The sequence below is a fragment of the Copadichromis virginalis genome, linkage group LG20, assembly GCF_057382275.1.
Source record: "Copadichromis virginalis isolate Kocher_CV1m ecotype Utaka linkage group LG20, C_Virginalis_male_GT1.1, whole genome shotgun sequence".
In the NCBI taxonomy this organism is placed as follows: Eukaryota; Metazoa; Chordata; class Actinopteri; order Cichliformes; family Cichlidae; genus Copadichromis; species Copadichromis virginalis.
In genome coordinates, this window is record NC_140637.1 from 7,190,590 (window position 1) to 7,204,775 (window position 14,186).

The 14,186-nt window shown below is 40.8% G+C and overlaps 1 protein-coding gene across 5 annotated transcripts in view; it reads right to left on the reverse strand.

The window, feature by feature from the left end:
• acot7 (acyl-CoA thioesterase 7) overlaps positions 1-14,186 on the reverse strand; it is a 64,209-nt gene that overhangs the window by 48,586 nt on the left and 1,437 nt on the right. For 2 of the 5 annotated variants that reach the window (XM_085442951.1, XM_085442950.1), the window contains exons 1-3: positions 11,148-11,373; positions 10,155-10,272; positions 9,044-9,200 (exon numbers count right to left, since the gene is read on the reverse strand). In XM_085442951.1, the coding sequence (XP_085299077.1) occupies positions 9,044-9,200; positions 10,155-10,272; positions 11,148-11,311 (439 nt within the window). In that variant the 5' untranslated portion in view covers positions 11,312-11,373. Of the gene's footprint in view, positions 1-9,043; positions 9,201-10,154; positions 10,273-11,147; positions 11,374-12,114; positions 12,199-14,186 lie in introns of those variants that run through there. The other 3 variants (XM_085442953.1, XM_085442954.1, XM_085442952.1) reach the window with 2 other exon arrangements.

Sequence of the window (14,186 nt, forward strand, 5' to 3'; positions counted from 1 at the left end):
GTGGCCAAAACTCTAGGGGAACTAGCAATTCTTGTGAAAATTAAAAAAAAAAAAAAGCCTACCAATATTCAAAGCGGAGCAGCAGACACCTTACCATCACATCAGTCCTTCAATCAGACCAAAAACACCATGTTAACAGAAATAAATTCAATACAAATTGGAAATAAATTGCCTAATAATTGTTGTTTTTGATTGTTTATAAATATTAGGGCTGCCACGATTAATCGACTAGTCACGATTACGTCGACTATTAAAATCGTCGACGACTAATTTAATAGTCGACGCGTCGTTTGAAGCTTTGTAAGATCCCAAAAGACGCAGGAATAAGTAGTAGGATTTAAGAGTGTAATAACGCACTGAAACAGAAGATGGCAGCACTGCATGTACAAGGATGCCAGCTGCCGTTAAACCCCGAAGAAGAAGAAGCTGTGTCCCAGAATTCATAGCGCAGCCCAGGTTGTCACTACCCGATCCGTACCGGAAACCCGATCGGTACCCCGCATGCGCGAAAGGTTTCTACTTCCGGTCGTAGCGTTTTACGATAGTTATGGGTCAGAGTATCTGTTAAAATGTTAAGAATAACAAGTATATCTTAAAATGTTTGCAATAATGAAGCATTTCAGTACAATGTAGACAAAAACGAAAAATAAAAAGAAAGTTACGGATCAGGACTCCCCGATCCTTACTGCGCATGTGTAAAGTCTGACCGTACAAATCGGGTCTACCCGATCCGTACCGCGCATGTGCAGATGTTTTCTTCTTCTTCTGTTCGTTTAATGGCAGTTTACTCCCCAGTGTACGAGGATACCGCCACCTGCTGACCGAGCGAATAAACCCTATTATAAACTGAATTATCGTCATTACAAACGTGTGTTAAATCTGATTTAGCAATAGTCGAGTGTGTTTATGCTTGTCTGTGAGGAGAGGATTGTTGGAATAGTGATGATGATGTGCGCTATCACTGTCAATTGTCAGTAAACACTTAATCTGGCTGATGAATCTACACGTGAGATATTACAAAGTCTGCATTATTAACTCTGTAATTAGGCGCCATTCTTCTTATTTTACGGCGCTGTTGCTCAATCGGGGGACGCTCTCTGTTGAGGAGAAAAGCATGAATTTCTTTGTATACGGATTATCCATTGTTTAAATGTCCCGGGCAGTCGAAAAGGAGGCAGAGCTGTTGAGAAATGCTAGGAGCTAACTGGGCGCTAACCGTACCATTCAAATATATTGAATGTCGCAATGTTGGCAAAGAGAGGAAGTGACGTAAGATTTGCGCATGCGGGGTACCGATCGGGTTTCCGGTACGGATCGGGTAGTGACACAGCTCAGTTTCCAACAGCTAGTTAGTTTTAATATTACTCTTATTATTCTTTTTGGGTCACAAAATAAAGTTTAACATATTTTCAGGCGAGAATGTAGCTGTGTAAACTTCAAATATCTGCTCAGTTTATCAAGACACCACATACTTTCAAAAGCGCTCCGACGTTTTCGGAGACGTCTGTTACCCACTAGCACGATAGCTAGCTGGGGGAAAGGCTCACTAGAGCCCGTGAGAACACCGGACTCCTGGCATATCGTTTTCAAACCCACCGCCGTCTTTCGCTACTCAGGTTAAACATGATATATAAGTCACTTAGATAACTTGTTATGTTTTTGTTTGGCTTTTTTTAGTATTTTATTTGTTCCTGAGTGAATCGGTTTGGCTGAGATTAAAGTTAAAGTTTTTACACAGCTGAATAAACATCAAGCAAACAACTGATCATCAGAAGTGTGAGATGCTCGAGAATTTACTCCGGTGTCCTGTTATATTTTAGATAGCAAGGAGTTTATTAAACTTCAGCGAAACAATCTGCAAATTTCATTAAAATTTAATAAACTATCATTTTGTCTTTATTTTTAGTTAGCACATACCTTAAACACTTAAGTTTAAGACTGTTCTTTGTAGGCAGGCACCAATCACTACCCACTGTCAAGGGTACAACCGTAGACGACACAGCCCCACTGACGAGCTGAAGCAGCCTTTAAGTTGCTTTTTAAGGTCAGTATCGTCTGACTGTTTGCATGTAAAAGTGACCATTACTAGAAAAGTGGTTGATTTTGACACGTGTCTACAGACTCACAAAAGCTGGGTCTGAACTAGCAGGAGGAACAGCTTGCTTACTTAGTTTGGATTTACGAATTGCAGAATAGGAAGATTTTTGGCTCCATGAACCACGGGCACAAATCTGCTCTGTCAAATTTCTACACTCTGCGCTAACGGATCTCGCTTGACTTTGGGGATGATTTTTCAAGTTCAGGCAGTGACAGCTTTGGAACAAGGGCCTGCATAAATGGTAAAAGGCATTATGACAGCTGAGAGAAATGGCACCTAGCAGTGGCAGGCACCTTTTTTTCCCCCCTCCAATATATATGGGGTGTCAGTGGAGGAAGACCAGTGCAGCGGTGCAGTGAGTGCTTTAATGTGCAAAATTGCAACTGCCTGTGCAAGAAAGGACATTGCACGTGATACAAGCCAACTAGTATCACTTGGCTCTTCTTACAGGAGTATAACATCACTAAAAGGACAGCTTCACCTTCTGAAGAGACAGGCAAAAATAAAAACCCTCATTATGGAACAAGAATCCAATAGGTGTTGTTTTGTAAGTACTACACAGACACTATTTTAGCATAAGATGCAGCAGCATTTAAAACACTAAGCTGTGTCACATTTAATTAGAAATAAGAGCATTTTGGTGTTGATCTCACGGCTCACATGGGTGCTTATGTTGGTGGGGGTGGTAGGGGACAACGTCCCTCCAGCATGACTCATACATCTTCCAGTTCCTTTAATCTAAGTTTAAGGCATCAATCAGTAAAATTCACACTTTCTGTTCAAATGAAAACCTTTTAGGCAGTCCCAGTCTGACAACCTCAGTGTGTGTGTAATTTCTCACCTTTCCTGCTCTTCCTTCCTGTCCTTTACCCGATATCTTTCCTTTTTTTTTCACCATGAGCTATTTCACTTGATTTGTGTCTTTTACTGATTCACCTCTGTGCTCTCCCCTTGGTCTCTTACTCACTCGCCTTAATTCTCTCTCGAAGCAGAAAAAAGACCCTGTTTTCTTTTCTCCTTCCTGAACAGCCTGTTCCAGGCTCTGAGACAGTGCAGAGGGGATCGTTCTTGGTACTTGATCCCCATGATCAAAACCACAGATTTTCCATTGTGCTCAGCCAAGGCTCCATTACTTTTAATAATACTACATTCCCTCTCTGGGGAATGTTACAGCCTGATAGGAATAGATTAAATCATGGCAGCAGCGGAGTTTCTAACAGTGCTTTCTGAGTGAGGATTATCTGATACTCAATGTAAACTTTTTTTTAATATTTGTTTGTGCTTAGCACACTGAATTGAACATCGTTACTGCGAGGACCTCTCTTCTCAATCAAAATAAAGATCTGGAAAATCCAGCTGTGAGACAAAAAGCTTCTGCACAGTTGACAGACTCCATTGTGAGTCCACATAAACAACTCCCTGTTAAACTAAACTAACCTTCATTTTCTTGTAGCATCATGTTTTTAAAAAAAAAAGTAAGAGATGCCTTCATATCAAACCAGTCTTGTGCTTTATTGTTAAGGGTTTTTGTGTGGTATTTTTAAGTATATTGTTTTCTGTGTTAGATTTAAACATATTTTCTTCATATAAATATATTAATGACAATTACGCTATTACAAAAAAAAAGCATGATCGTTTTTTTTTTATGTTGCTGAGCTGAATTTAAAGCTAAAACAATCCATTTTAGATGTGTTTGTATGTTCTCTGAGGATGTGCAGTTCTGTGACCTACCAGGACAGGAACTATCATGGTTACAACATTTTAAGCATCAAACCCACAATGCTGCGCTCTCAGCTCTCTCCCTGCTCATGTGTGTTGAACAGGAGGGATTTGTGTATGTCGTGTTCATGTGAATGTGCGCCAGAGTGCAACACAAGTAGCATTGCATATATATATATGCAAGTCCCATGAGTGACTGAGCACAAGCACATTATATGAATGTACAGAGCGCACGTGTGTATGTGTGTGTGCATGTGTGTGTGTGCGTGTATGTGCACATTCTATAAAGTGGCGAGTGTTTGTGTGTGTGTGAGAGAGTGTGGCATTTCATTATGTATGTGTATTCTCACATCTGCAAATCTGCACGTGCTGTAGTGTGTGTAGGTCTGACTGTGAGTGTGCATGTGTATGTTAGTACGCATGCGCAATCCCCCCAGCAGGGACAATCATCACGGCTCGTGCCCACAGTAGGCAGCCTTACCCTGAGGGTCTGTGACTGAGGCCTGCCTGACGAGATGCTGCCTGACTGACTGTGGAACCTGGATGATTGCCTCCTCCACATACACACGCGCGCACACACACACACACACACATACATATTAAATAAATGCAAAGATCCTTGCACAAAGAGTGCAAGATACAAGGAGCATGCACATTAACATCTGCACAGAGCTAAAAAAGCATGCACGGCTGCACAAATGCACACCCTGTGATGTACACCAGAAAATACACAAAGTGCATAATCTGGTCTACAACTGGTAAAATCCTTTGTTCTGTATTCCTGTTTTAAGCAATCCATCAATCTTCTGCCTTGGAAAAGAGCTGGTCGGGAATATGTAAAACCTGCCAGTCCTGTCTCGGTATGTGTTCTCTTTTAGCAAGAAGGAAACTGTGCTCATTCAGTGTGGGTGTGAGAACACGTAGGTGTGTGATTTCTTTTTCTGTGTCTACATATGAGGCTCTGCATGCATGCAGGTCATCCCTGCACAACCCCGTGTGTGTATGGGCGTGGGTCAGTGTGTTGGGTACGTGCATGCGTTGTGACGGAGAATGTGTGCAGGTACATCCACTTGGCATCCGTGTCTGACTGGGCCACATTGTGTGAGCCATGATGCTAAGCCAACATGACAGAAGCAAATAATGTCTGCTCCCGTTATCTTCTCTTCCCTCTCTGCCCTGCAGGAACCTTTTAAAGAGCCAAACACAGACGAAAACCCACATGCATGTATGAAGTGCGCATGGAACATCCAAATATGCATTCAAAAAATTAGGCACAAAAGTGCACATCTAACAAGAATACAAACTAAAAACATGTGCTCGGCCACAGCTGAGCATACTGTATTCTACTGAGATTTGGACAAAAATAGATCCATTAAATGCATAACCATTGGCTTTTCGCAGCTGCGCCAACTCAAATGCACAGCCATAGTTACAGTATACAAACAAATATGGCCCACTTCCTGTAAATATGACCTACTACACCACCAAGCTGCTGCTCCTTCTCGGGCTCTCCTTTAAATGTTTAATGAAGTCTTTCACATTGCCAGCTCACTTTACTATATGCAGGTTTCGATCGCTTCAAATGATTAATATCTGTAGCAGTTTTGTACTTTTGTTTTCTTCTCTTCTAAATAACATGACTCCTAGCTACTTAACTGATCTCCTTGATCCATACAACCCAAAGAGAGCATTAAGATCCTCCAGCCAACTGCTCCAAATGCAACCAAGGTCTCGTTTAAAAACCAGAGGTGACCGTGCATTTTCCATCGCTGCCCCTAGACTCTGGAATTATCTCCCAGTCGAAATCCGTACTTTGGAATCAATTCAATCGTTCAAATCTCGTTTAAAAACACACTTGTTTAACTTAGCTTTTGAAACAAATTAGTTTGACTTTCATTCGGCCTGCACTACACCATGTAAATGCAATTTTAAGTATAATTGTACTATTTGTTCTTTGTTCTGCCCGCACTGCGGTTTTATTGTGAAGCACTTTGATGTACATTAGTCTTTTAAATGTGCTATATAAATAAACTTTGACTTGACTTTGTTTTGGGGGGGTATTTGTGACTAACATAAGTTGCTGTTAAGTGTGAACCAGGAAAACAGTGTACTTTTTACTGTACATAAAATTTAGCATACAATATAAACTAATTCTATTACTGTGCTTGGCCCACACAGCCTCTAGAGACCTCAGTAGCAAAGTTTGATGTCCCAGAGGAACTCACCTCCATGCCTGCTCCCACCCCGGGCTACAACTCCTCTTATTTACACTACACCCACATTGCCCTGACACTAAACCTACACTCAAACCCTCAGAACGAATCCTTTTTCTTTGTTTATGCGAGTATAGTAATAGATTTTTCACTCTCAAGAGAACAGAAAATTTAGAAATTAATAATGATTGAAAGTACCAGAAGATGCATTGTGTCATTTTCTATAACTGTGGACTACTGCTTTAAAACCTATTACATATTGCAATGCAAATTAGGATTTCTTAGCATGTTTTATAAGACAAACTTGATGTGACTAAATAGTGAATATAGGAATGGAAGCTAGATTCCATTTTATTGAAAATGTCTCCCCTGTTAGAAATGTTTGAACCAAACTGAACAATGCTTCGAGTCCATGTGCTTGCTTCCTGATCTCCCCCTCATTAGGGGTCCTTCCTAACGGGCCATTCACTGTAGAGGGCTGTCCATTCCGGTGCCTGCACGTATGTATGCTGCTCTCCACCTGTCACCTCATATCTGTGCCTCCGCCTCCGTCAACCTGCTTTCAGCCCAGCAACCAGCCAACCAACCAGTATAAGCCTGTTGCTAGGGCAACGGCTGTCTAGGGGATACTTCTTTTGTTTCCCACACCTCCTTTTCCTCATCCTTCTTTCTATCTCTTCGCTACTCTTGCTATTTTTCCTCTTAAATTCTCTTTGCTATCTTTTTCCCCATCGATATGTCTGTCTGCTGCTCTCCATCTGCCTCTCTTTCCATTTCCTCCCGTCTTTAGTTTCACCAGCTGAAAGATGGACACCACCACTGCACAACTATTAAAATTTGCTTTTCTTTCATACTTAAAAACTGCACCTGGTGTAAACTGCCAAAACTCACAGATAACCCCCTAATTACATACTTTACAGTGCCTTAAGACATTAAATTTGTAGAGACATTTATCACAGGCAGACTTCTGTCCCCGTGCCATTTAAAGGTTCAGATACAGCAACCCAAAGTGGTCTCTGCATCTTTACCTGAGGTACTCTGAGAATTGTGGGAGCCTGTGTGTTCAAGTTAACCTGCACACATATAAATAAAGTGTATTACGTGTATTACAGAATTAGAAACATCATCAGTTGCCAAATACTCTAGAAATCAGCATCCCTCTTACATTCTGTTCCCCCATCACAGCACGTAATGCAGTCCCTTGTGAAAGCGTTTCATTATTCATGCTGCCACAAGCAGTACCACTTACTATGTGCTGCCCTCTTGTGGTTAAACAGCGGAATGTCACAATGAAGTCATTTTTCATTGATCGTTAAGTAATCCAATTTTCCAGAAGTGACAAAATATTTCCATAGGAAGTCTTTCCCATTTAAGAAATAACGCGTGAAACACAGAGATAAATTCCGATTCATAAATATTTCTGCCTGACAGTGAGACAAAGAGATAAAGACAAAACTAATGTTTGACTTGCACAAATAACCAGACAAAAAGTTTCACCTATGCACGTTTTACACCATAACGCTTACTGCTAAACTTTCACACACACGTTTGCTTTTTTTTTATGTCACATGTTAATTTTTTGAATAAGAGAGCTCTTTGAGAACTGATTAAGATATTTCCAAGCAAAAGCTCCAAATAGTTACTTGTTCCAACTAATAACACAAGATTATTAGTTGCAGCCCCAATTTTTACAGTACAGGCTGAACATGCAGATATTTGTATATCTGTGTTTGTCAACTTTATCTTTCTGTAGTCAACTTCCTGTTTCAATGTTTACCATACCATTGGTTCTCTGAAATGATGAGAATGAGGCTAAAGGTGAAAAACGATGCACAGATAAAGTAGTGCGACTCAAACAAAATCATCCAGGAAGCAGAAATCCTACATCAATGTGCATGCTGATGTGCAGTTAACCACTGCTGGTTAGATTCCACTGGACACATAAATTTAGGACATAAAAATCAGTCAATTAAAAATTGCAGATCTTTCTGTCACGGTCCCCGTGTCTCTCTGGTTGGCCCACGCTGGCTACAGGTTTTGTTGTTGTTAGTTTTAGTTTTTTGTCTCTCCTCCTCCTCTCTGCCTGGGTGGAGCTCATTACGGGCTCTCACTCTTGGCCCACGCACCCCTGTGGATGGTGTCCACCTGCGGCTGATCTGGCTGATTTCCCCAGCTGCTATTTAAGGCAGTGGCACAGAGCAGCTCACCGCTGGAACGTCGAACCACCTGAGTTCGTGCTCGCGGCATATTCAAAGAAGAATCGCTTACACGTGTTTTATGTTGTGGAACTAACCTTGACCTTCTGTCTGTAGATTCTGGACCGAATCACCGGACCTGTCCAAGTGGGGCAGTGTGTGGAGTGATGGAGCGAGTGCGGCTGAAGAGGAGTGCGTGTGTGCGGAGGAGCGGTGGAGGTGACTGAGTGGAAGAGGAAGCGTGTGTGTGGATCCCCCCCCCTTCTCTCCCTGGAGCCCTGGACCCCCTCCCAACTCACTGTACATATATTTTGCACTAAGGTGATCCCTATTGTAAATAAATCCCGTTTTTGTTTCCTTGAAAGAACTGTCTGCGCGTGGGTCCGTTCAGTAGCCATGACACTTTCCGCTGTGGTTACCCCTTGTGGCAAGGGAGCAGTCAAAAGTAGCTTGCTTAATGTTAAATGTATCTTATAACAAACAGTTTTTCTGTAAACTAAGCAGGATTAAAATCGTTTGTGTGAATTAAATTCCCTTTCATCATTAACTGAAAAATGCTATAAAACGGTTCCCAAACAGGTTTAATGTGTGTGTGTGTACCATGTTTACATATCTTTGTAGGGAACAAAAATTGTAATGTTACTATACTTGTGGGGATCAACAGTCTTTATGGGGACAAAATGCCCACCTCCACAAGTTTGAAGGCATTTTTGAGACTCAAAATGTGGTTTTAGTGACAGGGTTACATTTAGGTTAGGGTTAGGTTTAGGCTAAGGGTTAGGGTTAGGCATTCATTTTTGAATATCACAGCAATTCACCTGTGAGGATATTCTCAGCCATGACTTTGACCTGGACCTCCAGCGAGTGCTTGGAGGTGTGCGTGATCTCAGCAGTGACGTGGGTGACCTCGCCTATGAACACGGGGGACAGGAACTCTGTCTTCTCCACCCGAACCAGAGCTGCCAAGCAGCGGTCCTATACAAGACAAACAGCAGACTCAAAACTTATACACACATAGTCACATAATCACAACATCTGACTGCAATGGCAGGAATCTAGAAATTGCTCTGCTGGAAGATCAGAGGGAAAATCTGGTTTAAAATCCTGAGTCACTGAGGTTGATTCCCCCAGTTACATGACTGTACACTGAGTGATAAAAATAATACCACTGAGCAAGGTTGTATAGTCCAAATGAGGTTAATGATGTGTACAACTGCAGATGTCACTGTCTGTGAGGCACTGTCGCCTCGCAGCAAGAAGGTCCTAGATTCAAATCCAGGCTGGGATTGTGTGTTCTCCCCTTTGTCTGCATGGGTTCACTCTGGGTGCTCTGGCTTCCTCCCACAAAGACATACACAGGGTTTCGATTAATTTGAGATTTTAAACTGGTTTTAGGTGTGAATGTGAATGATTGTCTGTCTCTTTGTGTCAGCCCTGTGATTGGCAGGCTATATCCTAGCCCAGTACAATGAATAAGTGGAAGAATTGGATGGATGGATGGAAACTTCACTAATTTGATAAATATGTTTTTAATGCTAGTATAACTGCAAGTTAGACAGAAATAACTCCCTTTTGAGATTTTGTATTTCCTTTATTGTGTTTTTAATTAATTTTTCACATTTTTTTAAACTTTTTTTAAAATTTGAGTTGTAAAAGTAATGGTTATCATTTCTTAGTTTCTTGCATTAATTTCTGTCAATTCACACTTATAGTACAGAAGTTTTCAACACTGTTATTCACAACATATTTTAGTCTCTTTATTCAGGTGCTAAAAAATAGAAACATTTAGTACTGCAGTGCATTATATAAATGACACCTCTCTGCTACAAAAAAATGAACATTAGAGGAACTTATGGAGAACTTCCTTGACTTCATTTATCCAACAGTACGATAGCACAGTCCAGAAAGACAGTGGCTGTTGTCTCTTACCCCGTTCTGTGTGTTGCAGTGCCGCGTGCCGACAATGCATCCGGCTTCCTCTATCATCTTGAGGATGTTGCCACCGTGGACGTTGCCCGCAACGTTGGCATCGTCTGGCCGCATAATCCTGCAATAATTAATGAATGCATTACTACGATTCAATTCAATTGTATTTACACAGCGCCAAATCCCAACAACAGTCGCCTCAAGGCTCTTTATATGACCCATGACTTTCGGTCTGATTCACATTCAAATTTGTGTCATTATCTTTTTATTACATATCACCAACTGTATTATAAGCTTCCCGAATAGTGTTATCAAGCAGTGCACGCAGTATGTTTTTCTTCTTGTTTTTCATGTTAAGTCACCTCAAGGTTAAGTACCTACTAACCACTAGTTTTATGAAACTTTGTCCAAAAAAACCACAAAGACAAAAATGAGAAACTTTTTTTTTAAATGCCAGAAAGTCACTCATGTGCTGCATCTTTGCACATAACAAGCCGATAATGCAGCTCTCCATGTCTCCACACTGCATCACAGCTTAAACACAGCATCATTATCGCAGACGGTGCATGAAGTGGCTCCACTTCTTCAGTGTATGGATAAACGAGTCGTACCAGTTATACCTGGTGTAATCACTTTACGCACTGTTAATCCAAAATGTACAAATGTCTAACCACAATAATGCAGTGCGCCACTGCACTGACTAATTCTGTGACACACACGGTTAAGATTTAGACTGTGTGTGTATGTGCGTGTGTGTGTGTGTGTGTGTGTGTGTATAGAACAAAAAGGAAGACAATACGCAGCTTGGCAGCATTAGTAAGCCCTTGTGTAATAGAAAGGTGATCAATAACTTCCCATAAAACTTGACAATTCTCAGTTTTCTATTTACTAGAATTCACAAAACTCCTCACCATATGTAGGAAATGACTAGGAACCAACACAAAATGATCAAAACAGACTGTGTGTGTGGGTGTGTGTGCATCAGTAACCAAGTACCTGCTAAGATGATTTTTGGTACACTTCCAAGCTCCAGTCTTCTCACCCTCCCTGACATCTTTGCTTACTTGCTTACTTTGACTATGTTGCTGTTTCTCCACCACTGCAGTCGTCTTATCCACTTCATCTGAAGCCTGACTTTGCTGAGCCCTAAAGCAATCCATCTCTAAACACGGACTGGCTCTCAGTCTTCGTCTCTCACCTACTTCCTCTGTGTATGAGCTCTAAGAACCCAGCTTTCAAGATTTTGAGATCTGACGTTGATGGTCTGAGTGATGTCATGGAGTATTACCGCTCAAACCACATTAACTAGTCAAACTGGATCTCAGCAGACCCGCTGATACAAAGACAGACAGGAGTTAGCTAATGAAAGAAGTCATCATCACATTGAGGTTTGAGTCTTGCAGCTGACAGAGTTTGACAGTGACAAATCTGCCAAGATGTCCTGAGACACATGCAAAGCACCAGATGAATGAAACTTGTCTCAGATCCTTAATTCACGAGAATGTTTCTCCACTGTATTTTTCTATAGTAAAGACTAAATTTTGAAATTTAGGAAACAAACTGAAGATACTTGGCCAAGATTACAACCACCCCAGTACCAACATAATACAGTTTAATATGTTCAACAGAATAGCAGGCTTAAAAAAGTAAAATAAAGAAAGCCAAGTCCACAAACCTTTCAAATCACACTTACACACCTCCAAATCAGGATGTAGTTGATTAATCACTTGTTTACTCATGTAAATCAACCAAAATATCTATAATACACAGATTATATACACAGGTGAGTACACAAACGCTGACGTTGTTTCTGATTAGAAGCAGCACCACTGGACTAAACATACAAACGATATATAGATGATAACTAACTGAAAATGCAAAATATTGCTGTTAATGGGTGCCTAAGACAAAAGCTTCTGCCTGTTGAAAAAAAACTCTTATTTATTTATTTATTTTAGTTTACCTGCGTCGAGAACAATGTTGGCTGAAAGACAGAATTATCTTCACAAACTGGGGTCTCAGTGTCATTTCTCTCCCGGCTGTCCACAGAACAAGATCACAGCACAGGTGTGAAAGTGATTTTGCATCCTAGTGTTTAACTGCAAGCATACTTACATTACCACGTGAGACAGGCATTTGCCAAACACACTCACACATCCATATCGCTGTATGCATAAACAGTAAGTCAAAGAATGTTGTCTTACCACTTGGTGTTCTCCTATTCTGTACTAAAAGTCACAAAATAAATTGTTTATATTTTTTAGCTTTTCACAAAGCCGTTGTACGAATCTTCTAGAGAGGAACAAACTGAACTCTGAGCAAACAGTTGGAAAAAATATACCTTCCTAGTGTGTTGCAGAAAAGCAATCTGAAGTTCTTAATAGTGCCAAAATGAAAGTCAAAAAATATTGGATATGAGGCCAAATGAAAGCCAACAATATAAAGGTCATAACGCTTCCAAATGCACTCTTAAACTAATCACGAGGGCGCTTTGATGGATCCTGTTTAGCTTCTTATTGCAGCGAAGAAATCAGACGGAGCGCATCTTTGATATATAGTCAGTGAAGCTGACTTAAAGAAGAACTAGATGACTAACTTCCTGTTAATGCACATACATCCACTTCTAACTGTTCAGTGACGTTAAAGATCATTGTGCAAAGACAGAATATCCAATGGATCAGTCAGGGTAACTTCTTAGGAAGACCTCAATCTAAATGACTAACAAAAAAAGCCGTCCTCTGGGCTATACTGGGTGTTTACAGTCAGTGTTGTGGTAAAGTGGCAAAGTGGACATGTTATTAAAAAATTTTATGCAGTACACATTTTCCTTATGATTTGAATTTTAGCTCTGCAAATATTTATTCAGTCATTTTACACTCCATTGATTAAAATAGGCACTTTTTCTGAAAAGCTTTGATGGCAGAGGGCCTGCTGAGACGTTCACATAATAAACTTGCACTTCCTGGCCTTGCTCCCTGTCATTTGTGCACAATGCTCACGAACCTGTTGACATCAACTCTGTAAGAATTTGCCAGTGCAGCAACAAGAGGAAGGAGAGAAGAGAGCAGGATGAGTATACCACTAGGATTTTGGGTTTGAGCTGGGCTCTCAGTGACTTTTCCACACACACGGCCCAAAAGGTGACGTTCTGGTGATTGAATAGTTTGTATTGATCCTTTTGTAAAGGATTGAAACACTTTCAGCCCTTAAATGTTGAAAATATGCACTCATACTGAATTCTGTGAGTGATTTATCTAGAAGCTGGTGCACTGAAGCATGATGAAGAATGATGTATTTGATAAGTGAGTGCACCTTTTATACAGTGAATCATCCAATCAGTCTGTGACAACCTGTGGTTGGTGGGATTCTTTTCTTCGCTCTTTGCTTTTAGACATTACATGGTTTTCATGTTAGTTTAGCAAGGCTAAATCTGTTTTGGGCTTGTGGTAGTGTAGCTGAAGTAGATAGTGTGAGTTTATAGCATAAGCTTAAATAAATATGTTCACTGACCCAACCTGTGACTGTCGCCTTTGTTTTCTGTGATCATTAAAGATAATCCCATAATCTTTGATGATCACTGTATTATTATGACTGTAAACATTACATTTTTTCATGATTACAGAAAAGAAGTTCATATCCAATCGAACTACTAGCATCTTACCGCAACATCCCAGTAACTGGAAACTTACTCCCACATGGTCAGTCACCTAAAGGTTTCAACGCATCAATCATGCAAAGCCAGAAATACTTGACATCCTCCACGAGGGGGGGCGGATCAGACCCAATGTTTAAAGAAATACTTTTGAAGTTATGATTCATTAATACTAATACTAATACTGTCTGGCTTCAGAAAGTCTTCCGAAGACCGTGGTAAACTTCTCAGAAACTGAACACTGAGCAGTGAAGAATGAGAAAAGATTATAAAACTTATAAAACTGGGCGATTGTGGCTCAAGAGTTGGGAGTTCGCCTTGTAATCGGAAGGTTGCCGGTTCGAGCCCCGGCTTGGACAGTCTCGGTCGTTGTGTCCTTGGGC